At 39.5% G+C, this 26,007-nt stretch overlaps 2 protein-coding genes across 4 annotated transcripts in view; both read right to left on the reverse strand.

Moving 5' to 3' along the window:
* Positions 1-2,182: 2,182 nt before the first annotated feature.
* gnb5b (guanine nucleotide binding protein (G protein), beta 5b) lies at positions 2,183-17,130 on the reverse strand. Its single transcript, XM_085154892.1, has 13 exons — positions 16,994-17,130; positions 16,094-16,243; positions 12,623-12,734; positions 11,171-11,307; positions 10,964-11,005; positions 9,909-9,985; positions 9,683-9,815; positions 6,769-6,912; positions 6,473-6,564; positions 5,901-5,949; positions 4,155-4,251; positions 3,770-3,936; positions 2,183-2,696 (listed from the first exon to the last, which is right to left on the reverse strand). The coding sequence occupies exons 2-13, from the start codon at positions 16,217-16,219 to the stop codon at positions 2,685-2,687; spliced, it is 1,188 nt and encodes a 395-aa protein (XP_085011018.1). The 5' UTR covers positions 16,220-16,243; positions 16,994-17,130; the 3' UTR covers positions 2,183-2,684.
* Positions 17,131-18,154: 1,024 nt separating this feature from the next.
* myo5aa (myosin VAa) overlaps positions 18,155-26,007 on the reverse strand; it is a 67,831-nt gene continuing 59,978 nt past the window's right edge. For all 3 annotated transcript variants that reach the window (XM_085154738.1, XM_085154733.1, XM_085154746.1), the window contains 9 exons: positions 25,565-25,658; positions 25,322-25,471; positions 25,006-25,160; positions 24,762-24,851; positions 24,298-24,448; positions 23,477-23,759; positions 23,228-23,402; positions 23,027-23,107; positions 18,155-22,004 (listed from right to left, as the gene is read on the reverse strand). In XM_085154738.1, coding sequence (XP_085010864.1) covers positions 21,852-22,004; positions 23,027-23,107; positions 23,228-23,402; positions 23,477-23,759; positions 24,298-24,448; positions 24,762-24,851; positions 25,006-25,160; positions 25,322-25,471; positions 25,565-25,658 — 1,332 coding nt within the window. In that variant the 3' untranslated portion in view covers positions 18,155-21,851. The remainder of the gene's footprint in view (positions 22,005-23,026; positions 23,108-23,227; positions 23,403-23,476; positions 23,760-24,297; positions 24,449-24,761; positions 24,852-25,005; positions 25,161-25,321; positions 25,472-25,564; positions 25,659-26,007) is intronic.

Below are 26,007 nucleotides of genomic sequence, written 5' to 3' on the forward strand. Positions count from 1 at the left end.
GTTTAGAAAAAACAGAGACGTGTAAGAAAGGCATCAACAATGCTTTGAGGTCACAGACTGAACAAACAGTAGAGGGTCATGACATGAAAAGTCAATGAGCGTCTCCCACCTGACACCCTCAGAATCAGCTTATTCTTTGTCTCTTAGGCTATTTAATGAATTCATGCAAGGCTTTGATGCATAAACTTTGAGGGATGGATAAAAATTTGGGGCTTTTTGATTCATTTGATATTTCTCAGAATTTGAGCCCTCCTAATAAGCACAGGACATTACCACAGAGCGATTTTATATGGAAACAATATGTTTGCTTCCTTCAGGGGAATAATGCCACTGTTACAAAATGCTGTTTGTTATCGTTCTGACGTAAAAGTTCATTTTTTTTCTTCCAAAATTATGTACACTTTACATCATCGTGGACCTTTTCACATGCGTCCTGCATTACAGCATTTGTTTTCCTACCATAAAGAGAACCATTGTTCCCCCTTCATCGTCATAGTCCATGAAAATCAAATATCAGAAACAGGAACTCAAAAGAGATGTGCGTATCTAGAAATGCCTCGATAATAAAAAAACAAACAAACTACCAGATGAAAATTTAACTTAACAGTTTTAACTGGGATTCCAATAAGAAAGGAAACCCAACTTTACAAAGTTGACCTTTTTTATAAGACCATAAAAAAGCTTCCATGTGTGCTTATTGTTTTACTTAGCAAGGGAGTCAGGAATGTTACATTCAAAATAAAATATATATTTGGCTTTCACATACCAATACCAACCAGTAACTTAAAGTTAAAGTAACTAAAGTTAGTGTATCTTTTTTGGTGAGATGGTTAACATTTTTTTGTTCTGTGTATTTCTTTATTATTTTCTTTGGTGTTTATTTTGGTCAAATCCAGATATAAAAGCGTCGCAGTTTAGATGGAGTTGTTTAAAAAGGGAAGATGTGCTAAGCTAAAACTACAGCTTTTACATTTTTAGTCAGTAGCTTGTGTTATTTTCCAGCTGTTTTTGCAGTTTGTATGACACAAAAGATAAGATTTAGCACTATGTTAAAATTTCAAACATCCTGTCAGCATTAGTAATGTCCTGCTTTGACCCCCCTCTAGCATATGTTTTGCTTCCCATTTACTTTTTTGATATATGGTCACCTTAATCACAAACAAAGTCAAGTGTTGAATCTTTTTTTTATCTCCATATCCTCTGCAGAGCCAGACAGTTTTATGTTTACTGTGGATCAGTTACGTAATTCAACAAGTTCAGTACCTGTTAACTGATTATCAGACAATCATAAAATGTCTGGTATGTGGAAAAAAATAAGGTAAATACAACAGACAATATAAATCAACTGCATTCAAACAGATTGTGTACTATAAAGCAATCTGGCATGGTATGTGAGTAGTAATAATTGTGATAACAAGTACCCGACTGAAATGGTCCAACAAGGTTTGAGAATTCAAACAAAATCCTGTCCTGATATTTAGCACAGGGAACCAATATCTTTTTCTTTCAGGAACTGTTATGAAATCATTCATTAATTTATATGAAAAAAAAAAAAAACCAAACAGCAAAAAAAAAAAGCCAACAAAAACCTCAGTTTTACTGAGCTTTTCATTGCTGCACTACCCTCTTTCTGCTGGGATACAGTGTAAACGCCCCCTAGTGCCACTAAATGGAACCAAAGAAGACCACATTTTCTTCTGTCTACTACCCCCTTCTCATTTTCTCTCTACTAACTTTCCCAAAAATCATACTTGGGGGTTTAAATGCTTCAGTGATTTCACCAATTATAACCTTGCAATAAAAGGTTTGTCAGATCTCTGCTTATTTACATCTCTCCCTTTCCCAGAACAGAAGAAATGCAAATTTCAGCCACTGGAACCAAATCTAGGTCATCCTAAATGCCGGGAGGCTGAAGTTGAATGCAGCTTGAAAGGCACAATCAGTTAAAATGAGGGGATTTACAAAAGTCTTTACATGCAGCTGTATGCTTTGTTAAGCCATATCAGGTCAACCTTATATGGGTTTTCATTTGCATCTTTAGAGTGCGGTTAGACATGAGTGCATTAAAAGGATATATATAGTGTCCTGTGTGTCAAGTAGGGGCCAGGGTAGAAGTGGCTGTAGCCTACATGAAAATTTATATTTTTTCCACAATAAAATATGCATTTTGAAATAAGAAAACTGAGGTTCTATTCAAATTTATTTTCTTGTGTTTAATCATGACATCAGCTACAGCAAAATACCAAAAAAGTAGAGACACAACACATTTAACAGCATGTGCAACTACAGCTTCTTAAGAAAAGTGACAGTGGGCATTATTTACATGACAATCGGTAATAGTGTTTGCAGTATGACACATAAGTTTGATCATGCAGATGATTTCTAAAGGTTATTTGGTTCTTTACAGGAATACATATTTCACACTATGTTAAAAAATAACATATTTATTTAGCATCAGTCATCAGGGTAACAATAACAAAGACTGGGAATACCAACTTCTGCTTAAACAAATATCCACTTTATAGATATTATTGAATATTTTGATTCAGAGACGTCTGAGGGCTTGGCTGACTGAAGGTTTCTTCAATACACACCTGAAGTAGTGCTAATATTTCAGGCTGGGCTTTGGGATTATTGGCCACCAAATGTAGATACCTTTGTTGGAAACTACCACGTTAAAAACTCTAGGCCCAAACCTGCATGAGACAGAAGTGCAGAGTTAAAAACATACATTTTCATGTCTGTAGCTACATTAAAACAATAAATTAACCAGCCACTTTATTAGATACCCATTCAACTACTCGTTAACACATATATCTAATCGGCCAATCACCTGGCAGCAACATTTAGGCATGTAGACATGCTTTGACCAAGCACTGGAATGGGGAAGAAAGATGATTTAAGTCCGAGTATATCAGAAACTGCTGATTTATTGGGACTTTCCACAGAATCATATCAATTGTTTACTGAGAAAGGTCCAGAAGAGAAAATATCCAGTGATCAGCAGTTTTCTGGATGAAAATCCCTTGTTAATAGGTCAGAGGAGAATGGTCAGACTACTTCCAGCTGATAGGAAGTTAACACTAACTCAAATAATAACTTGAAAAAGAGTATCTTTGAGTGCAAATATGATGAGCCTTGAAGCAGATGGGCTACCGAATGCCGCTCCTGTCATCTAAGGACCGACAACTGAGGCTACAATTTGACCAAACTTGGAAAAATGTTGCCTGGTTTGATGAGTCTTAATTTCTGTTAGATGGTGCGATCAGAATTTGGCATAAATAACATGAAACCATGGATCCATCATGACTCGTTTCAACAGTTCAGGTTGCTGGTGATGGTGTGACAGTGTTTAGGATATTTTCTTGGCACATTTTGTGTCCCTCGCTATCAACTGAATATCATTTAAGCACCACAACTTAACCTGAGTTTTCTTGCTGACTATGTCCACCTCTTTATAACTACAGTGTACCCATCTTTTGATAGTTACTTCTAGCAGGATAACACACCATGTTACAAAGCTCAAATCATCTCACAAAGAATTAAAGACGTTCTGAGAGCAAACGAATGTCCAATCCAGTATTAGCAAGGTGTGCCTAATAAAGTGGCTAGTGAATTTATAAAATGACTCATTCACTAACGGAACATGAAGTATATTTTTAAATTAAAAAGCCACAGTAAATTCCAAAACAAGCCTACTGTTTACCCAAAACAAGAGTTTTATAAAACGGGAAATATAATTTGATCCTGTTGAGAAACTCCAGCTCACCCGTAAAGTGCTATCCCAGGAAGCTGAACAGAGCGCTGTGCCATCAGGTGACACTCTCACTCTGCTAACACGGTTCTCGTGACCAAACAATATGGTGGCACGAGTGCCCTTCAAAACATCCCATACATTGATAGTGTAGTCATTATAACCAGCGAAGAGCAGACGGCCTGAGGGTGGAAGAAAGAGAAAGATATGGTGGAGACATAGATGAAAAGGAAGTGGGAAAACCAGGGAAGCAGGCACTCACAAATTATAAGGTGAAATTCCCTTTGAATCTAAATTTGAGACAGAACAGAGAACCAAAGCGTTCTCAAGCTTTCTTGAGCCAAAACGTACTGAACACATTTGTTACAGCAATTTAAAGAGTGATTGACTGACTCCTCACCGCTCAGAGAGAAGTCACAGGTGGAAGCGCCAAATATGATGCTGTCCTTCTGGTAGACGGCCACTTCACGGTCAGCTCTCAAGTCATAGAAACGGCACTTTGGAAAACCAGAAAACATAGAAACAACCAGTATGTAAAAACATACCACGGTGGTTATTCCAGTAAATGGCCTACAGTGCAGATTATCAGAGTAAATCACAGCAACGAGGCTGAGGTTGCTTTTAGAGCTAAACTGATGTTGGCGTTGTTCCTGCCACGCCGTAATTAAGGTGACCAATCAAATTACAGTGAGACAGGAAAAATAATGAACACTTAACCTAAATCCAACCTGAGAGGTAGCATAAAACTAAACATGTTTCATGACACAGACTACACATCTCTGTACATGTACATGGGACAACTGTTAGTTAAATGTAACACATGTTTAAGGTTTGTAAAAGGACCTTCTTTGTCTCAAAAAATAAAAAAAACTCCCTCAAAATGCAACTTAAAGATGAAAAAAAGATATTCGAAATTGGAAAATGAGTCAGCTAAGTTTAAAAAAAACAATCTCAACAACGACTATTGTTCACAGACAATAACTCCAGTCTCCCAAGGGAAATGGATCCATTAATCTGGGACAATCTGCTCTTTATTGTGACCTCGTTGCACTTTATATTATCTCGCCTGACGTCTTCCTGCTTTAAGGTATTTCTGCCAGAAAGCACTGAAGGAAAATTTCTCCCATCAATGGCTTTTTCCTTTTATCTCAGCCACTTGTCTGCTAATATAAAACCTAATGTAGTTGTACAATTTTATCCAGGTGTAAGCTTTGAACCACAGGTCAGAGTATCAGTGCAGTCCTGCTTTCTTCCATAAACATAAAGTCTCTCAGGCTTTGCAGGTTTAAGGAGGAATCATTTCATCCCAGTCCCAGCTTGTGTCCCAGTTTGTTTTAGAAAGAATTTTACTGATGACAATAAGTCTTTATACTAAGGTAATTAATCGATAATAACAATTTTACATCTTAATAAGTCTAAATAAGTGCTGATAATAAGATCACAAACACTCATAATACCTTACAGGATTTGTATGTTTTTTTTTGTTACTTTAATGATATTACCACATTTTTAAAAATGTATTTAATAACAGTTAACTATGCACTTTAAAACTGACCTATACATTTTTTTTCCTAGAAATACCTTATTAAGGGTAATAAAGCTATTAATAACTAATGTGCTTTTTAAAACTTTGGGTGTCTGGCTTGAGTACTACATGATGTCGAGATTGAAAAAATGTGACTAAAAACAACCTAAAGTACAATATTTTAGTGCAATAACATCTCAATGTCTTTTGTTGTCATTGCTTTTAGTCTCTTATTGATAGTTCTGTATTGATTTTCTGCATTTGGTATGTTTCTGTTTTTTACTTCTATTTTAATGTCTTCCTTAAGGTTAAGCTTATACTCATTTTTATCTTGTTTTGTACTCTTAATGTATCTATTCTGTAGTGTTGCTTTTAAAGCACCTTTATAATAAATAAAACTATTAATGTTGCTATAAATGCCTTGATAAGAAAAAGCGAATCACAGAGTTCACAATAAAGCTTAATGATGTTCCAAAAATAAATCAGAGGAAGCTCTGTGACTCAATATTACTGCTCCACGCAGGAACTGAGACAGTCATTTAGGTATCGTATCACTGATGGCACAGAGTGACATGAGCTCATCAAAACAAACAGATGAGCAGGTTACATGACAGGACTCACCGTCGCATCATCAGAGGCAGATGCAAATGCATCTCCACTGGGGTAGTACCTATGCACAAGTAGACAAAAGCAGGTTTAGAAATGATGCGGTATTGATGTACTTTCCATTGAAGAGGAAATTGACAGATTCTGTTTTTAATTTAAGCTTTTCTTTTGAAGTAAGTAAATTATTTTGGTGCATGATCTGCATCACAGAGCTCAGTCTGTATGACACAAACAAGTCTTCTAAATGAAAAATGTGTTGGTTTCTCAATACTCTCCTTTTGTTCACACACTCAAAAAATATCTATAAGAAAATACAAAAATGTAAAAATAATGTCTCAGAAATAAATTAAAACTATTATATTTATTTTTGTTGAATTGTTTTTCTCTCAACATCAAGAGGCAGCAGCTGTCTTCACTCAATGTGAAGAGCAAAACATATGTGGTTTTGCTCTTTGTGAATTTTGATTTATTCAATTTGCTCCCTTTGGCTACAGCTTTTTAATGTCTGTCAAAGAAATGATCCATTTTTCATTTGTAAAATCAAGAAACTGTGATTCACTTAAGCTTTTTAAAAGAGTAGGACCCACTTCACGCAGTTGATGTCAGACTCGTGGCTCTCGAAAGATTGAATGTTCTGTCCAGAGCGCATGTCCCACACATTGGCCTTCATATCACAGCCCTGATAACACAAACACACACATACAGATAAACAGACACACACAGGCGCACAAAGAAAATACTGTTGTAAAATCCCAGTTTCTTCATCATAGTTCAATGAAAACCAAGCACAAAGAAGTGAATTACAGGGTTTCCCCTGAAGAAGACCACATGAATCTCAAACCAATCCACAGAATATTTTTCTCTCTCTCTCTTTTGCTCTCACCCCAGAGACAAAAGTGTTTCCAGTCTCAGATGGGGCGAGGTCCAGGGACAGGACATCAGCTGTGTGACCGTGGAAACTCTGCAGCAGCTGCCCGCTCTCCACATCCCACAATGCACATGTGCCATCGCCACTGGAGGTCAGGAGCTAGCAGACACAAACGTACAGAGATACATGAATATAAGAGCAAGGCCGTGCATCTTCTTTATATATACAACACTTTTTATCACTCATGTCTGTTTGTTTAACCCTTAAGCAACCCAACTACTTTAGCAGCTAAAATGATAAGCATAATTTATGACCCAATCATATTTTATGGAAACTTGAACTAAAAGCACAAATTGCAGAAACTAAATAATTTAGACAATTGCCATTGGTTATTTTTACAAAACAATTTTTTTTAACCCAAAGGTATATTTCAGTGAATTGTGTAGTACAATTGTGTATTTTTACATGCTAGTATAATTTTAACACCAAAATATGACACCATCGTCAGTGTGTTTTTTCCATCCTGTTCTAACTATACACAAAGCTCTGATTGTTGATGTGTAATATTATAAAACACTGAAATATAACTAAATGTTAGCAGTTAAAAATAAATACAGTCCTTTCCGCAGCATTGGGGAGTTCCTGTAAAAACTTTTCGGAGAAGCAGATTGAAGTAATCATGGCATGAAACGTCACAAAGGCACGTTCCAATATCTGATTGAGGTTAGAAATGTAATTTAGGGAAATGTTTTTAAATATCTTTGCCCAATCGAGAACCTTGAAGCCAGTGAAACCCAGACCATAGAAACTAAACAAAAAGGAAGCTTAGAAATATTAAAATAGTTTGGAAATCCAAGCTTGGCTGAAACTGGGATACACAACGGAACAATGATCCCAAGCACACCAGCGAATCTACAGCAGAATGGCTGAAAAATAAAATAATCAAGGTGCTGTCCTTGCAGCACCTTGATTATTTTTGATTTTTTTTTGCTGCGAAATGTGGTTCTAAAAACTACTGAGTCATGAGGTGTCCTGTGACAGCAGCCATTTTCACATGACTGTTAACTCTAGCACTTGATTAATTCAGAGAAGTGAAGGTTTCCTTACCCTAAACACCCACACAGACATATGATTAGTGATTTTATCTTTGCTGGGTTTTTTTCCTCCTTCTTTAAAAGTATTTTTAGCTGCTTGGTTTCATTTCTCAGTTCAATTACGTAGAAATGAAACAGATAATACACTAGATAGTGTGCTCCTAATCATTACGGAATTATGGTCAAATAAAGTACTTTTTTTAAATTAAGTGTTCGGCTTGTTTTATTCTGCTTTTATAGATGGATCGCTCTGAGGGGTTGTCAGTTAATTTGCCAGGAAATCTGATCTAAAGAGGGACCTTTTGCTATTTATTAGTCAAAGCAGGGTTTTTTTTTATAGCACAGTTCATGCACAAGACAAATCAAAGGGCTTTACATAAACATTAAAAGGACATTAATAATAAAAACCTAAAAAAAATAAATACATGAATGAAATAAAATTAAAAACAAAACAAAATATCGAGAAACCGTCATCAGAATACATAAAGTGAGTTGCATATGATACAAACAGGCAACGTGGGGAAGAAGAGTACATCCTCTCTGTTACAAAAACTCTTACTATGTATCTGAATACAAAGAAGCAGACAAAATGTCAACAAATCCTCTGATGAAAACAGATTACGGGCACTTAGAGACACATGCAGACATCTGAGGTCCCTGCCGGCTGGTGGATTAGAGAGCTCCTGCTGGATGACCCCAGGCACAAAAAACACCACACATCCTGCCTGCACCAAGCGGTAACTCCAGTTTCAACACGAATATAATTATCAGTAAGCCACAATTACTCCCACACACAGATGGAAATCTCAGCGATCTGACGGAGAGCCTTTGCATCACTTTACGCACCACCAGCCTGATCTTAAAACTTCCATGGTTGGTTCGTTATTACTCAGTGAAACCACACAACAGCACCAGCTGAAAACCTGAACTAACACACGCATATACGAAAATACTACATGATCAAAGCATGTAATCTAGACTTTAAGGGATTTTAAAGCTGCTCAATTGAGTCTCCTACACACTGCTGCAGTAAAATATACAGGAACTTAGAAAATATAAAGACTGGCATGCGTGACAGTGTGTTGAAGGGAGAAAAAAGATGACAGACAGGAAGACGACATGCATGTGTGTATTTTTGTGTTAAATGTTCTGCCCTCAAGTCACCGTGCTCCACTCTTCTTTAGATAAAAGCCACTCAGTGTCTATTAATACACCCATGAGAGAGGATCATACCCCCCCCCCCCCCCCCCCCCCCGTCTCTTTCCGGCCCCTCCTCATCCCTGCCACCCATCTCCTTTCTCCTCTCCTCTCCTGCCCTCATTTTACCTCCACTCCCACTGTGTTCCTGTGCCTCACCGAGGGCCAAAGTGAAGTAAATTATTAATGCCAAATATTTCAGGTCGTCTCCTTCATGTTCCCTTTTTGATTCTCTTCCTCTCCTTACCTGTATTTCCTGCTGGGGTAAACGCAGAAAAGACCCCTAACTTTCAACATATGGAAGCCAGTATTTAAAAGAAAAATGAAGAAGATAACCGTCACTATTTCTTGAAACAACGAGACTGAATAGATGTAATGAAGGAAGGATGGAGGTGGAAGGGAAACATTCGTACGATGAGCAGCTTGATCAGGTAATTATGTCATGTTTTTTCTTTATATTTAGCAGTGCTACAAAAGCTTTTCTCGCTATCATGGCTCAAAGTAAAGAAAAATCCTTGTTGCACTCGTTGGCTGCATTGAATATGCTACCATGTACTTCTACTGGCTATTTGAGAAGCCTGGATTGGGCCTGGAGGACCACATTCCCTAGAAGCTCCACCAGCTGATGCGCCGCTCACCTGCATGTCAGAGTTGGTGAAGGAGCAGCCTGACACATAGTTGGTGTGCATAGCAACCGACTTCTTCTTCGCAGCCAAGTTCTCATTTTTGTCCAGAGACAACGGGATCACTGAGCACTTGTTATCTAGCCCACTTTGGGAGAAAGCAAATGTTCAGTAATGGGTTTCACCCCAGTTACAGCGACAAAGTAGTCACCGATAACCATTCATGATTAAACACACCTACCCGCATGCTATAGCACAGCCTGAGGGGGCATAAGCACACGCCAGCACCCACGTGCACGGCAGGGGAACTCCATGCTCCTGTGGGGAACAGAGAACGTCATAAACACACATACGCAAAGAAAAAAAAAAGGTTATTATGGTTAAGAAAAACACATATCTTCTTTTTAAACATAAAAACAAGCAAGGCAGCTTGTGCACAGCTGTGGTTTAATCTGGATGTGGTGTTTATTAATGAGGATTAAATTCAGTGTACTTTTGCCTCCTCGTCACGAGGCATAACGGCTAGAAAAGCTGAATCCTGGCTATCATTTAAGGCCGGACACATACACTGAGTGATTATGGGGGACAGATGGATAGATAATATTTAAATTCATATTTCCATATAGTCGTGTCAAGTCCTCTTTCTCTCTCTTTGAGGATATAGGATGGCCCACTCACACCCTCAACACCAGCACATATGGTGATGGAACATGCATCTGAGCATTCAGAGGAAGAGAAAAATCACTCAGACTTACATAACAGAGTGGACCACCGGGGGAGGTTATATGGGGCTATTGGGAAGAAGAGGCCTATTCATTTATCTCCCCTAAAGACACAGTGTACCTTCTTTGGGATGGAGACTGATTCTGATCTTTTTTTTATGTTGAGGTAGACTGAAAACATGAGCATTAGCATTAATGCAAGAGCATTAATGGTGCTGTAACAGTATGCATTATATGTTATATTTACTCAAAAAATTAAACTTGTTATTTTTAAACTTGGGACAAAATTTCTGTAATGTAATTTTTGCTGCAACTTGAGATGACACAATTTGGACTGAAGCGTGAAAGATTCACAGCAGCAGATTGTCATATTTTGCAGGCCCCTGACGTAAAATGTTCCTCTTTTCCTTTCCAGAAATTTGCAAGGAGAGGAAAAGCACATAATGTTTCCAAGTTCCCAAATTTCATAGACATGAAATTCATAGTTTTTTTGTAATTTTGCAAGAATAATAAAAAATACACTAATTCAAGGAATTCTTACACATACAAAAATGCCACATAAAGGTTTACACACCTTATTAAGAGTGAATGCATCCCAGACAATCACTTTTCCGTCCTAGGATAGAGAAATGAAGTCTTTTAATGGAAAAATAAACACACAAAAACAAATAGGACAACACAGAATAACAGACACACTGTTGTGTCATAGAAACAACACAATATTTATCTTTAGATACTACATCTTGTGTATGGATGTATGTGTGTGTGAGCAGGTGCCTACCTGTGATGAGCTGACCATGCGTCGCTTATCTTTGCACCAGTCCATACACAGCACCTTGTTCCCGTGACCCTTCAGTACACGTCTGGTCTTTATGGAGAGAGCACTCAACACCTCAACCTTCTCTGCCACCTGGTGCACTGAGGTGTAAAACACACACACACATACACACACACACGCACACACACGCGCACAATTTACCAGTGAAAAGGAAGTGAAAACATTAGTAAAACAAGTGGTTTTTATGAATGTAGAAATCTGTGCATTTTGCTGTTTTTTCTAACAATTTCATAATCAAAATAATCTTTATCAAAAAAAGATAAAGATATTTTTTATATTTCTCAACTGCTAATGCTCTGTTGTTGTACATTTCACTTAAATGCACATTAGCCTGTTATTAAATATCAATGATCTGATGCTCTCACTCTGCCAGTGAACATCACTGTCGATAGGCGATGCTTTTATCAGATAGATATTTAGTAAACTTGGCTTTCAAAACTGCTGTCATGTAATGTTTTTGTAGTTCAAATATGCTTGTTATTAGATCATTGCTAGCTCTGCCAGTAAATTACAGCATTAGTGGGCATAACGCTAAAGAGTTTGTCCTTGCAGGTGCACTGTTGCCTCTGCATGCCAGCTTCATAGACTGTAGCCCTAAATTATTATATATAAAGGCAGTTGTAACATCCATCCATCCATCCATTCGCTTATCCTTTGCAGGGTCGCGGGAGCCTATCCCAGCTGTCATAGGGCGAGAGGCGGGGTACACCCTGGACAGGTCGCCAGTCTGTCGCAGGGCCAACACACAGGGACAAACAACCATTCACACTCACATTCACACCTAGTGGTAATTTGGATTTTTCCAATTAACCTATCCCCACAAGCTGCATGTCTTTGGACGGTGGGAGGAAGCCGGAGTACCCGGAGGGAACCCACGCAAACACGGGGAGAACATGCAAACTCCACACAGAAAGACCCCGGCCTGATGTTGGAATTGAACTCAGGACCTTCTTGCTGTGCGGCAACAGTGCTAACCACCGTGCCACCGTGCTGCCCTGCAGTTGTAACATTCAAGTAAAAAAAAAAAAAAACAATAATTCTGATCTGTTAAATAAAGTTTTTCATTCCCCAGCACTTTTAACTAACAGCCGTATATTTCCAGTGTTTTCTATACCAGATTTATTCATGATCAAATATCTAGTGCCCCCCCCCCTTTTTTTTAAGGTTCCCACCCTTTGCCCCTCAATTAAAATAACAAATCCTGGAAACGCCCCTGCACGCTGCCTTCCTCCTCACCCTGTCAAAACCTCTCCTTTGCCACCCCATGTAAAATTTCAGAGACAAGTCCAACAGCTGGCAGCTGCATATTTTAAGCAGATAAGAAAATGTTTCATTAGAAAACGAGAAGCAGAGTGCTTGAAGCTCGTTTTGCTGTTTGTTTAATTCATCACTTACACTCCACGTCGTTCAGCTTGTTTCGCTCCTCCTCCAGCTTCTTCTTCAGAGTCTCGCTCTCCCTCTTCAGTGACTCCAGGGTTTCCCCTTTTTGGAGCCCCTGACAAGCCATCTTCGAGAGCAGAGAAAAGAGGAGAGCAGAGGGAGGAAGGGAGCGGGAAACAAGGGAGAATTGGGAGAAGCGGGTGGTTGGCGGTTAGCGGTTTGTTTAAATAGTCCTCGAGCGCGACTGTGATGCTGTTGCGCGTGCTGCACTCCGCTGCTCTGCTCAGCCTCCTCCCCCTCTCTGCTCCCTGCACCGCTGTTCACCGGGAGCTCCTCAGTCTCCACCTTTTGTCTTATTCCCACATTTCAGTTATGGCATGAGAGCTGCTTTCAAAACACGTTGTTATTTAACATAAAAATGTATGCAAGAAAATTTTATATGAGAAAATATTAAGATGTTTAAATAGTGATGGGGCATTATATATGAGAAAGCTGACACTCAATCTTCAGTTTAAGTTTGTGGGACAATTCTGAAAAAGGTAGGTCTAAATCCTATTTTGAGTTTTTAGCTTTTCGTCAGTTTTTTTCTGGAAAATGTTAATTAAAGTTAATTTAGACAGTCCTTCAAAATATTTAGTTTTCTATTTTATAATTACATTAAAATATCTATAAAAAAATAGGAAGTATATTATACATAATTCTGACTATATAAACTGCTATTGTAAATCTATCCAAACACCTGCTTATAAAAAATAAAATTAAAAACTATCAGAATCTTAGAAAATCTTGTTATAGCCTCTATTTGTCTTTATATATTATTTACTGAAATGTCTGCAGAGGGACCAACTCAGTCACAGAAGGTAAGGCAGTCTGCAAACGAGTGGCCACGAACAAAGAAGTGATTCAATATTTAAAGCTTGATTCTCACGCATGCACGCTGGCTGGAGTTTAACAGAATGAAGCCAGATTGACCTAAACACAGATGCAAGATGCATAAACCAGAGCTGCTCTGCTCGCCTTGAGGCACATGCAAAGGGTCACTGCTTATACACTCCCATTTACGTTAACCTGTGTGCAGACAAACAAAGCTTTCACAGTAAAACAAAGAACAGAGTAAAACAGTTACAGCTCTTACTTTTCTACTACACTTCTCAGTGCCAGTGCTGGAAGTGAGTCGCTCTTCTTGCATCACTTTGCCACTACTGGAGATTCCAGTCTCTGGTTGCCTAGGTAACCCTTTACCATATTGCCGCCCTGTACCACCTTGACACATGGCTCAGTGGTTCGCTTCGCTCTTACTGATGCTAAAAAAAGTTTTATATTTATTTTAGTTTGTTTATTATATTCTCTCTGGAGACATCATCTTTCAGGCTGCTTTTAAATAAAAGGTTAAATGGGTAAAATTATTACTGGTCAGTTTGTTCCCTGTGCCATCTTTAGGTAATAAATGGTATTACATGAAAGTATAGCCCAGCCCTTGTTTAACTTTGCCTGATGTCTCTTCAGCACAATAAAGAGATTTCTATGACTTAAGCTCAGAGCAGCTGTTTCTTCACATTCTGTTAATAGCTTTTTAGTAGAATTTAATGAGTGGTGGTGATGATTGTGCACTACAACTTAAATGAATTTAATCATTGTTTTTATTTATTAAACTAAGTTTACTTTAAACCCATAGCGGTACCACCTATACATTCTTGTAACAACAGCAGCAGCACACATAAAGCTTGATGAATTACCTAGCCGGTGATGATACAACATGTCTAAACATGCTGCAGTTTCAATACCGTGCCATGTTGATAGTGATTAACGTGTTTGTGTGTCCTTTTCTGCAAGTGAATATCAAATAAAATTGACAATTTTTCCTACACTGGCCATTCAAATGTTATTTAACATAATCATTACATCAAACCTGAATAGAATCAAAGTAAGCAGTTTGATCCTTTGTTACAGATCTATTGTTTGTTTAATTGAAGCAGATATGTTAATATTATGTAAAGTACATGTTAGGAAGTGTATTTCTGTCCTTGTTTGGAGATGTTCACAGGGGACACTGGTGTCAAGTGAGCTGAGAGCCACTTCCTGTGTGTGTGTGTGTGTGTGTGTGTGTGTGTGTGTGTGTGTGTGTGTGTGTGTGTGTGTGTGTGTGTGTGTGTGTGTGCGTGTGTGTGTGTGTGTGTGTATGTCAAAAGGTGCTGATGAGCGATGGGTCATTAGTTCAACAGATGCTGCACAAACTGTGAGTGTCTTCAAACTAAAGATGTACCTCACACGTAGAAGCACGTCCTGATTTTACCACTAACCCTAACACTAAGCCACAGGAAGAAATATATATTTTAAAAAAAAGCAAGAAAATTGTTTTACAGACAAGTGCAAATAATTTGTTTACACCCATCTGCTACTACAGCTTTAATATTGTGATAAAATTAAAATGCATATTAGAATAGTAGCATTTTTTGCCAGCATGGAAGTACAGTAACTTGGACAGGTGAGCTAACCTGGTTTCCACCTGTCAAAACTACGAACACTGGCATTTAGCTCTGTAAAGTGAATAATTTCAAAGTAATAAAATTGTTTCGATATTTAACAAAAAAATCTCCAGTTCATCTGCAGAATGAGGCAACTAAATTAATAAAATGGAGCAAGCTACCAAGCTCAAAACCAGAGCTAATCAGTATTTATGTGTTCCCTAAATGCAGATAATACTTGACTCACACATTTTTTATATTTAAAGGGGACTAGCAGAATATCTGCCTTCAGATATGCAAGGTTGTAGCATTCATGTTAGTGATGCTGGAGGCAACGAGCATTAGTGACAAAAACATCCTGCAGCACTGTTGAGCATACCAAGCTGTCCATATTATCCCTCGATTGGTGAGTTAGGAATACTGGCATTTTTTGCCAGTATTGCAGAAACAGACGTCTCATCATGTGAATGTTGTTAGGTGGTAGCTGCTCAAGTATAAAGCTTTTAAATCAGGGACAGAGGACTTTTACATCTATGCTTATGACATCTACACATGACATCTATGCTTATGTTCAACTTAATAAATTTAGTAGACATGGTTGATTAGATTAAAGGCTATTTGCAGGCCCTGAAGGGCAAAGACCTTTTCTCTAAAAACAACAACCTTCTGTTAGAAAATGTTGACTGCTTAGGTATAAATTTGTTGCACAATCATAAGATTACTTACATAAATGCAGTATCAGCTTTTAAATTAGGCTACATCTTGTTAATTGGTATGCATTGCGTGAGCCAATAATGAATGATTATGTTATAAACATGGACTCGGGCTGTTTTTATATAATCGTAATGAATAATTTGAGACTGCCACAACAATCATAAGTGGTGCATGCTCTGTTGTATTTCAGGTAAACAGCAGTACACACTCATTGCAATCATTCACAATGGTATTCATTAGCATAATGCTGCCTTTTGTTTGAGTTTTGAGGGGAGGTGTAGCGATGAAAATGAAAGGAGAACATTACCATTTCCACACAGAGGGAGCAGTAGTTGGTGGCCTCGTTCTTAATGTAGATGTTCATCAGAGGACTCGGTTTACTGCAGCTGTCGCAGGGGCCAAAAGTGGCCGCCACGAAAGTCTGGTCACACATGGCTGCAGAGGATCACCAGCACACCTGCAGAAACCCACAAGACACACACATAAAGATGACTTTAATCATCAGGATTACATGTTGGAGGGTTTTCTTTGTGGCTCTTCTGGTTTATTTTCTCAGCTCTGACCACTTGTCTTGTTTTGCGTTTGTGTGTGTGGAGCTGTACAGAAGATAAGCAGCTGGTAATCTACTCCAGCCTGATCCTCCTCTGAGGAGAGAAGCTATTCTGGGAACCACACACATCCAGCAACACAGTGTTCACAGCAATGCATGATAAAGGACTTCCAAATTTGAACTAAATATGGTCATCCAAAATACGGATGAACATTTTATCGTTTCCCTACACAATTATATACATTTAAACTGAAACACGAACAGTTTCCCTCATTTATAATGAATTATCATTTCATGTCATTGGCTTTCCATGACAGTATAACTCATATAATGTGTAAATAATGTATATATAGAACAGCATAGTGTCATATTGGTAGATTACATTGAGAAGTTTGCACACAAACTCAAAAAAGTTAGTTTTCATTTGAACTTCTTACTGTCCTTTGATATGTGATGTAATCACGTATCAACTTTCTGTTTAAGTTGTCCTCATATGATCTTTTGTATCCAGTGTCTTAATCATTTGGATACATTTAAATACCCAACACGGTCTTTGATGATTTTATCTAAACTGCAGAGTCCCAAACATCTAAAACACCAGCTTCCAGTCAGTCCACACAGATAGCTGCCATATCAACAAATAACAATAAATCTTACCTTACAAAATACTTTTTCCCCTCTGTAGAGCAGGTGCTTGTCTCTGGAGATCTAAGTGAAGGTTTTCTAGTGAAGAGGATTGTCAGTGAGGGACAGAGAGGGAATGGTAAGCTTCTTAGTGAAGCATTTAAGCCCCAGCTTTTACCGCCATGCTTTATACACTCCTGCAGCATTACCTGTAAGGCCTGGGAGGTTACTTTTACCCCAGTGCATTAGTCTTTTGGATCACCACCAGCTGCACAATTACTTTATGGCACCAATTTACCAGTTATAAGCACAACCGAATTTGCAGAGGTTTTACAGGAAAAGTGAAAATATTTCAGTGAGCAGCAGTTCTGTGGGTGAAAATGTCTCATTAATGTCAGAGGACAATGGCTGGAGTGCTTCCAGCTGATAGGAAGGCAACAGTAACTCAAACAACCACATGTTACAACTAAGGTATGCAGAAGAGCACGTCTGAATGTTCAATGTGTTGAACTTTGAAGCAGAAGGGGCCCTCAGTATCAGCTGGTATCAGTTGGCCATCATTTAAACCCAAAGTCTGATCACTTATTTCAGAGTGAAAACACACCTTCTGATGACTGCTTCCAGCAGGTTGACTCCCCGTGTCATGAAGCTCGAATCCTTTAAAAGTGATTTTAGACTGTGACAGGGAGTTCAGTGTACTCAAATGGGCTCCAAAGTCACAAGATCTCAGTCCAGTAGAGCACTTTTGGGAACCGATTTGCACCACGGGTCAGCTGATATCTGCAGTAAATTGTGTGTGATGATGTGATGTCATCATGTCAATATCAAACAAACTCTGAGGAATGTTTCCAGCAGCTTGTTGAATCAGTGCCACAGAGACTTAAGGCCGCTCGGGACACCAAGCCAAGCGGGTACTAGCGAGGTGTAACTAATGAAATCTGCTGTTCAGCAAAATATTGATTTGAGTTTAAGCATAATAAACATTTTTGTTCATCAAAAGCTCAGAAAGTACAGTACCCTCAACAGATTAAAGGCAATAACATCTAAATGAAGTCAGGGAAACTGTGTGTAAACCTTCCAATTTTCAGGTTTTGTGCTTTCACTGAAACCTCAGAAATCAGACTGCTTCACCCCCCAAAAGAAAAAAAACAAAAAAATTCCACATCTCAAAAATAAGAAACACGGAAACCCAAACAGTGCGGAATTCTTTTATTTTACTTTTACAGATTTGACAATTTATTCCAAGTTTCTTAACAGTGAACACATTCACTAAGCACAGCTACCAGAAACTACAAACAGTCCAGTTTTTCCAAATGTACACATGGGATCGGAGAGGAAACATCTGGTACCGGCTTCAGCATGTTCACACCAGTACCTCAAGAGCTGGGGAGGGGATGTATCTCTTTTTAAGTTAGTTTTGAACATTTCTTTAAAACGGCACAATTTATGCTAGTGCTGATGAGAACAATGGTAATTTATAATGTCTGAGTCATATCATACAGCCGATTCTCTCTTTAGTATGGAAATGCAGAGTGAATGAATGACATATTTCTCCTGTTTGAGAGCCCAAGAGAAGCCCAGGGGAACAAGATGCTGCAGCAGCTCTGCTCAACTAAGAAAGTAACACGAACCACTGAATGAATGAATGAATGAATGAATATGCTTTTTGTTTTTACTCTGAAACTAGCTAATCCTTTGCAGTGTCCTCTGACTCCGAGCTTCATCTCTGACACCTGCGCCACACATCAACTTATAGTGTTAACAAAGAGATGTTAGTCAGTCAGGAAATTAGCTAGAGGAAGGTCAACAGGCTGCACTTGTGTGAAAAGAACGGGGAAGTTTGATGGATTTCTTTTTCCAGTCCATACCCATCTATCGTTTATCAGATTTCCTCTGCAGTGTTGAAAAAAAGTTCATTTTGATGTCTGTGACACCAACTGCAGGACCGAATGACACGCAATCAAAATAAAAAACACATTTCTATTCATTTTACAGTGAAAGAAAACAAATACTGCACTGACAGAACAAAACAATGCCATAACGTTCGTTGATCATGTGTGTAAGTCATTCAGATAGCAAGTGATTCAGATAAGGCTTGGTCTACAATGTGCAGCTAAAAATCATGATACACTTCAATGTTTTTAAACATTCATATAGTTGATTAATTCCTTCAGTAACCATCTTTCTTACGACTACAAGATATGTTCTCTTTGCACACAACATACACTAAACCAACTACAAATCCAACCAATATAACAAAAACATGGTCCCAGGAAAGTGCAACACAAAATAGCTTTACATAATTACTCCACTTAAAACTAGAGTTTGGCATTCATACGTCACCTTGATCGTTTTTTCCCCCTCTGAATGTAAATTTTACATCCTTGAAAAGGTTTGAAAAATGTCAATCAAAACTGCAGAATCCAGTTCATGTGTGTAAGGAGAAAATATTCCATCAAAGTGAAATGTGTTTTTTGAAAGGGTAAGGTCACCGCGCGAAATAAGGTTCACATCAAGGCGAGAGGCAGCTTAATACTAACGGCACAACAAGAAGTAAACTAGAAGTGCCAAAACAAGAGGCAGTGAACGAAGGAAAAGCTGTTTTCACACACAAACTCTGAATAATGGCTGGTGAATCGGGTCAGTGCATCCTTTTACTTCTTTTCCACTGTGCCCAGTCTAAACTGGTTTTATACGTTTTCTCAAAAAGAACTTGTGCCTAACCCCAACCAGTGATGTCAGTGAATATAGGAGGTGCTATCACAAGAAACTGACCAATGACTGGCCTGATTTCTTCACATGGAAATGACCCAAAATCTGCTGGTAACACTGCATAATAACGGTTTCTCACACCTGCTGAAATGTGAGCTTATTCTCGGAACTGTTTTCACATCAGCACTGGTTCCAGTACTGCTGCCCACGTAAGTGGGAAAAGGGGATTTTGTTTAGGTGAGGATGCCACCTGGGTAATGTAGGAGGTTGGACATGATACACCCATTTAGCTCCATAATTAGCTGCACTTTTTTAACGTGAGCTGGCAGGTCAAATATATTAAATATTTCATGCAACTCTTCTCACAAATCCAGCAGATGCATGTGTGAAAACTACTTCAATAACAACATGGGCAGATTACCAGACAGTCCGACACTTCACCTGTGCCTGGGTTTCTCTTCTTTAAAATCAAAAACATGCACTTGGATTTTGCCAAACCCATGCAGTTTAAGTGGGGGCAGCAGGAGTAGCAGTGCATGCAAGCAAACAATCTGAGCTGAAAGAACATGTGCACCAACAACAAAATGACAAAAAACAAAACTTCTTTGTCACCCTTAACCCAGCTGTGAAACTGAGAAGAGGAATAAATGAACACATTCTGGTTTCCTGGCAATAAAAGTCCACGTTGGGACATGCTGAGTGAAGGTGGATGGGTAGGAGATGTAAGAGGAGTCGAACAGAGCTGTGTTTGTGAGAGGATGCAGCAGAGGGAATGTAAAGCTCAACAGATTTTTGCAGCCTTTTGCATCTATTCTGCTCAGTAATACATGGCTTTAGATTATCTTAAGAAAATAACAATACTGAACAAAGTAAATAATCACACAATGACAACAGTAAAACATTTTTATGACTCTGAGCCAGAAGACAAGAAAAAGAAAAAAAACAGTAAGCAGAGTGTAAGGTTGGTACTCATACAGTATGTGTTCATGTCAGTGTTTCCTGTGACGCTCGGCTTTGGTCACAGCTGTAAACGGTGCAGACTGTCGCAGGTTAAACCCTTTGCAGAGTTTGAACCTCAAACCTTCACAATCTGTCCTCGCCTATAAAACCTGTGCTACACTTCATCTGCCAGACATGCAGGCTAAACATGACAAAAAAAACATCTCAAGGTTTAAGACGCGACCTAACAAATAATTATCTGTGCCGGCACTCATTAAAGATACTACATATTTACCTGATATTGACATAATAGCCAAGGAAGCAACTAAAACTGTCTCTAAGAAGCTGTTTGCCGTGGGAAAGAGTGGTCCCATCCTTCACTTCGGACACATTCGCTGCAAGGGGGAAAGCTTCTAATCTTAAAAAGGGATGTAGCTATAAGTGCAATAAATAAAATACAGGATATATATTATTCATATTTATATATATATTTATTTATGTATAAATAATATAGTACAGATGATGAATTTTGTCTTGGCTTGACGTGTTCAGAGAATAAAACGTACAAAGTGAAATCTGCTCAGTGGTCACCTCAACACGGGGTGGAGAGAGCGCTGACTTTTTCACCTGATCATTCAGCTGCCCTCACACAGGAGCTCAGAATTCACCCAACATGAGGGCAGACTGCTAGACTGACAAATCATAATTTGTTTTGAGGCTTCAGCTCCACCTGGTGGGCCTGCTCTCATGTATCGAGACAACAACAACAACAACAACAACTATCTTAACGATTACTGGAAACGCAGAGTGAAGGATCGATGGAGAGTACTGGAGGCATTGATCTGGTCCTGTGGCTTCTCTAAGAGGCAGGCGTTTTGTACAAGCAGCGGATGATGCTCAGGGCTTACGGCCAGATTTAAACCAGCGGAAATGACCACATGTGTGCGTATCTGTGCGTTCGTGAAAGAGAGAAGGCGAGTGTGCGTCTGTACGTTCGGAGGATGAAAGTACTTTACAGATGTGACGTGTCTGCATTTTTCATGTATGTGCGTGTTTAAACTAGAGAAACTGCTGAACCTTTTCACCTGTATATTTAAACATGACTTCAAATCGTGTTAACTTGAGTGAAATTTGCAAGTGTTTGTGGTGTTTTAAATTTTTTGGGGAGACGGTGACTTGCAGGGACTGTGGCCACTAAGACAATTCGCCGCAGGGCTCAGAGTGCTCTCGTGGGCTCGGATTAGACACGGGTGAGGAAGGCCAAGTTGAGCGAGCCGGGGATCTGGATGGTTTCCAGTGCGAGGCAAGAAGGGTTAAACGGGAAGGTGACGGGATAGATCATCTTCGTGTCCATCAACAGCTGGGGACTCTCACAGCGGTCCCGCAAGCGAGTCTGGAGAGACAGAGATGATGGAAAAAGTTCATGTGCATTAAAAAAAAAAAGGTAGCAGACAGAAAATATATTAGCCAGTCTGTTTGAAGACTTGACAAGTTCTGCACCAAGAAAAGTTATCTTGGTGCAGAATTGATTGCATGAACTTTTGTTCGTAAATACCGATCAGTGCAGTGACTCAGATCTGAGAGGACCCCTGAGCTCAACATAGTGCCTATGGGAAGTGTCAGGGAACTGTACTTGTTATCAAATTTACAGCTCTCTTATTACAAGATAGCTACCACTAAAAAGTAACCTGTTACTTTAAAAATAAATTATATAAACACCGTCTTTGCAATTATCTATCCAGCTACTGTACATCGACTTTACTTCACAGTGTGTCGATCCTGGCAGCACCCCCCTCCACCACATAAACAAGCGCATTAGTTTCCATCAGAGCGACGGCTTTAGGCAAAGTCAAAGCTAGCAGTTGTGGTTTTGGAGCTGTAGCTACATATCATTCTTGTCCTCACCAGCAATGTAGTTTTAACTTGATGTTACTTCTGACATATTTCTCTCACTTGACATATATTAGCACAAAGGAAACTGAATATAAAAGCCATCCCCATTCAATGCTGACCTTAACATGCACGCTGACACTGGATGCATTCATCTCTGCAGCTGTGTTGCTTGGCGTTTTAGTTACTCAAGCAGAACAGAAGTTTCTGTTTATCAGATGCCCAAAAACGCCAGAAAAATGCTGATGTTTTTCAAAGCAGCACACATTCATTGCCTTTACGGTACATGCACTAGTTAACAACAACAGGTGTCTCAAAGACCTCACAATATTAGTGACAAAACCCAAACAATCAGACAGCTTTCTACGAGTGACCGCTTTGAGGAAGAATTTCCTTTTAACAGGAAGATAACCCGGGCAGAGCCAGCCTCACTCAACTGCAGCTTGCCTGGAACCAGGAAAAAAATTACCCCAAAACACTGAAGATATAGCAGTATAGACTTGATTTAGCCAAAAAAGAAATTACCTGTATGGTTCGTATGAATGCGACTGACACTCTCTCCTCAAACTCGTTGACGGGGGTGTAGAGGTTCAGGACTTTTACGATCTGAAAGACATAAAAGTTACAAAACACAGAAAGAGAAAGGTTTTAGCTGAAGCTTTAGCTGATAATAATTTTAAAAGATCAGATTTTATCTGAATGAGGTGTAATGACAGAATATTTTACCTGAGCAGTGGTGAGAGCGTGGCACATGGAGCAAATGGCCTCTGCATCCTCGTCAGTCTTCTTCTTCACCTGCAGCAGCTGAGCGGCCTGGATCAGAGGCTCCAGCGTCTCTTTGGCTCCGCAGGTCATCAGACCTTTGTCTCTGAGCCACTCCTCCAGCTGACTCACGTTGTACCTGCAAACACGCATGATGAGATAACGCATCCGGCCTCACTCTGGAGATCTTCTCTGAGCAGCGACACCTCATACCTGATCTGCATGCCTTTGCTCCAGGAGCACATGTCTTTGCGTAGCAGCAGGTTGTTGAGTGTGACAGCGCCGATGATGTAAAACTGCTGCTTCACCACCTGCTTGATGAGCTCAGGGTCAGTGCCGTGCTGGCACATGGTGGAGTGGAAGGCGCTGAGCTGTCGCAGGATGGAGTCCAGGGTGTAGGTGCCCTCGTCGGCAATGCTTGACGTCCGTTTACGCAGACCCGTGGGCTTAACTCCCGACACGCCCTGAATGGTCTCGTGCTCCAACATGCCAGAGACTGAGGAAACACACGCACACAGGAGGTGTATAAGTACATGTGCTCTACCCGCTTGTTAAATGACGACCAACCGACCCTGATTATAAGTTCAACCCTCTCAGCATGTACTTACTTCTTTTGCATCGAGTCTTGTGAAAACTATATGTTAGCCCAGCTACATCTCTGTAGCTAGCTGTGGGTGCCTGAACATTTTATGGCAACTTCCTAACTTCACCAACCACCTAAAATCTTACTATTTTTAAATCCTAGTCTATAATTACATTTATAACAGTAAAATTATAGTATCACATGGATTTATTTCAGAAATTCTTCAGCTAGAATTTTGCATTTTTCTTTATTTTGATAGCTTACAGTTATGGCTAACTCCTAACTGCACCTCATTTTCACGGAACTGTAACATCAGTAAGAGCAGATACAGTGAGTACTTTGGACCATATTTAACTGTTAAAGGTGTCTTAAAGCTTGTTTGCATAAAAGAACCAAAGGAGCAGGAAATTACTTATCAAGTGACACACACATCACATGTACAGGGACACACCTATCATGGGCTGGAGGATGTTCTCCATGCATTTGATCAGCTGCTGGTAGATCTGGATGGCCAGGTCGCTGATCACTTGTCTGTACTCTGCGAGGTCGAAGTTGGACAGACAGTGCTCGTTCTGCCTCGACGTGTTGTGCTTCATGAATTGCTGAGACAAGCACAGAAAACAATGTGTTAGAGAAGGTGAACGATGTCAATATTAATCCACGACACAGTCGGTCAATACAAAAAACAAACAATCAAAACAACAGCTTGTTACGTCAAGCTTTATATTTTTGTCCTTTAGGTCATTTTTAACAGATTAGTATATAAAGGACTGTAACAGCAAGATAATAAAAGATTCATTCTTTCCGAATATCTAAATACAGTGATACCAGATGTCTTATTGAACTGACTAGAAAAACCTTGTATGTACTGGAATGGGACATTTTCTGTGTTTTGTGTATTGTCGTTGGTCTCACTTCGTCTCCGCTGTACTGTTTCAAACAGTGCAGGAAGCGGCAGGTGTTGGCCAGCCAGAAAGAGACGGTCTCAAAATCATCTCCTCGTTTCTGATGAAGAAGAAAACATCAGCAGAAGTTTGTGTTCACTGCAGAACCTTTTTTAGTTATCTAACGCAAAAAAACATCCAAAAATTTAATTTAAGACCAAAGGAGCTGGAAACACAAAATGTGAACTTTATTCAAATATTAAAAGCATACGTACCTTTAAGATCTTTTTAATGCTGTTGATGGTTGACGTGAGCAGAGTGCGGACCTTCTGGTCATCGTTGACGTAGTCTGCATGTCTCAGACACATGAACAGGATGTAGGCTGGCAGACCTGGGATCAGATTCACTGCTACACCACGAGGTTTTAGTTCTGGAGAGATGGAGGAGGGGTGAGTTTATTTGTAGATTTTATTTTGTGCAAACCGTGAATTGAGGCTTCAGTTTCCAGGGAGTTTCAGTAATTTCAGGACTCCTTTCCATCTACTTTAACGCTTTAAATAGTGGACTATATCATCAATTCTAAATTCTTACCCAGGATGAGGTTCTTAACCAGTTTCATTTCATCCTCCTTCTTGTACTCTAGCATTCCCTGGAAGTCTTTCTCCCTGCGAGGAATGTTGACAGGGTGGATCGGCTCATCCACCATCTGTCCCGGAGATGTCTGGCCTTCGGTTTGACCGGCTGGAAGAAGCATGGCATGTGACAGTCAGCTGAGATGTGGTGGAAACGAGTATATGAATAGAGATTTTCAGGCTTCGTTTTTTCTCGCTTTACCTCCCATCTCTCCAATCCTCTTGGAGTAAACTTTCAGCTGCTTCTTGAGCTTTCGGATTGTTCTGTCCTGCTTCTCTAGCTGCTCCATTAGATCCTAAAAACACAGCGAGGGACACAGAGGAGAGAACAGTGAGGACTAACAGACAGCATCATCAGACACAGACCGCTTCGCAATGTCGCCCTCCAGTGGCGACAAGGAGGAATCCTACTCTTCTGTTAGTGGCTTTGCAGTGGACATCAGCTCAAACACGGAAATCAAAAGGTTAGAAGATGAAGACAAAAGAATTTAAAAACATCCTTGGTGTGATTTTTAAAATCAACATTAGTGCTGCTGTACTGGTTTTTGTTTTGGGGGGGTTTTCAGAGGAAGATTGCAGGATTTTTTGGCTGTTAGGAAAAAGAAGAAGGCGCAGCGCTGCTCCGCTGTGAGTTACAAGACACTG

This window comes from Neolamprologus multifasciatus, chromosome 1, assembly GCF_963576455.1.
Source record: "Neolamprologus multifasciatus chromosome 1, fNeoMul1.2, whole genome shotgun sequence".
NCBI classification, from domain to species: Eukaryota; Metazoa; Chordata; class Actinopteri; order Cichliformes; family Cichlidae; genus Neolamprologus; species Neolamprologus multifasciatus.

Bases quoted from the DNA above. Each gene is read 5' to 3' on its own strand.
- gnb5b (XM_085154892.1), bottom strand. From the start codon at position 16,219: ATGTGTGACCAGACTTTCGTGGCGGCCACTTTTGGCCCCTGCGACAGC. The intron at 12,735-16,093 runs GTAATGTTCTCC...CTGCTCTCGAAG, and splicing joins GCTCCCTCTGTGTGGAAATG to ATGGCTTGTCAGGGGCTCCA. The intron at 6,565-6,768 runs GTGAGAGCAAAA...TTGTGTTATCAG, and splicing joins GAAACACTTTTGTCTCTGGG to GGCTGTGATATGAAGGCCAA.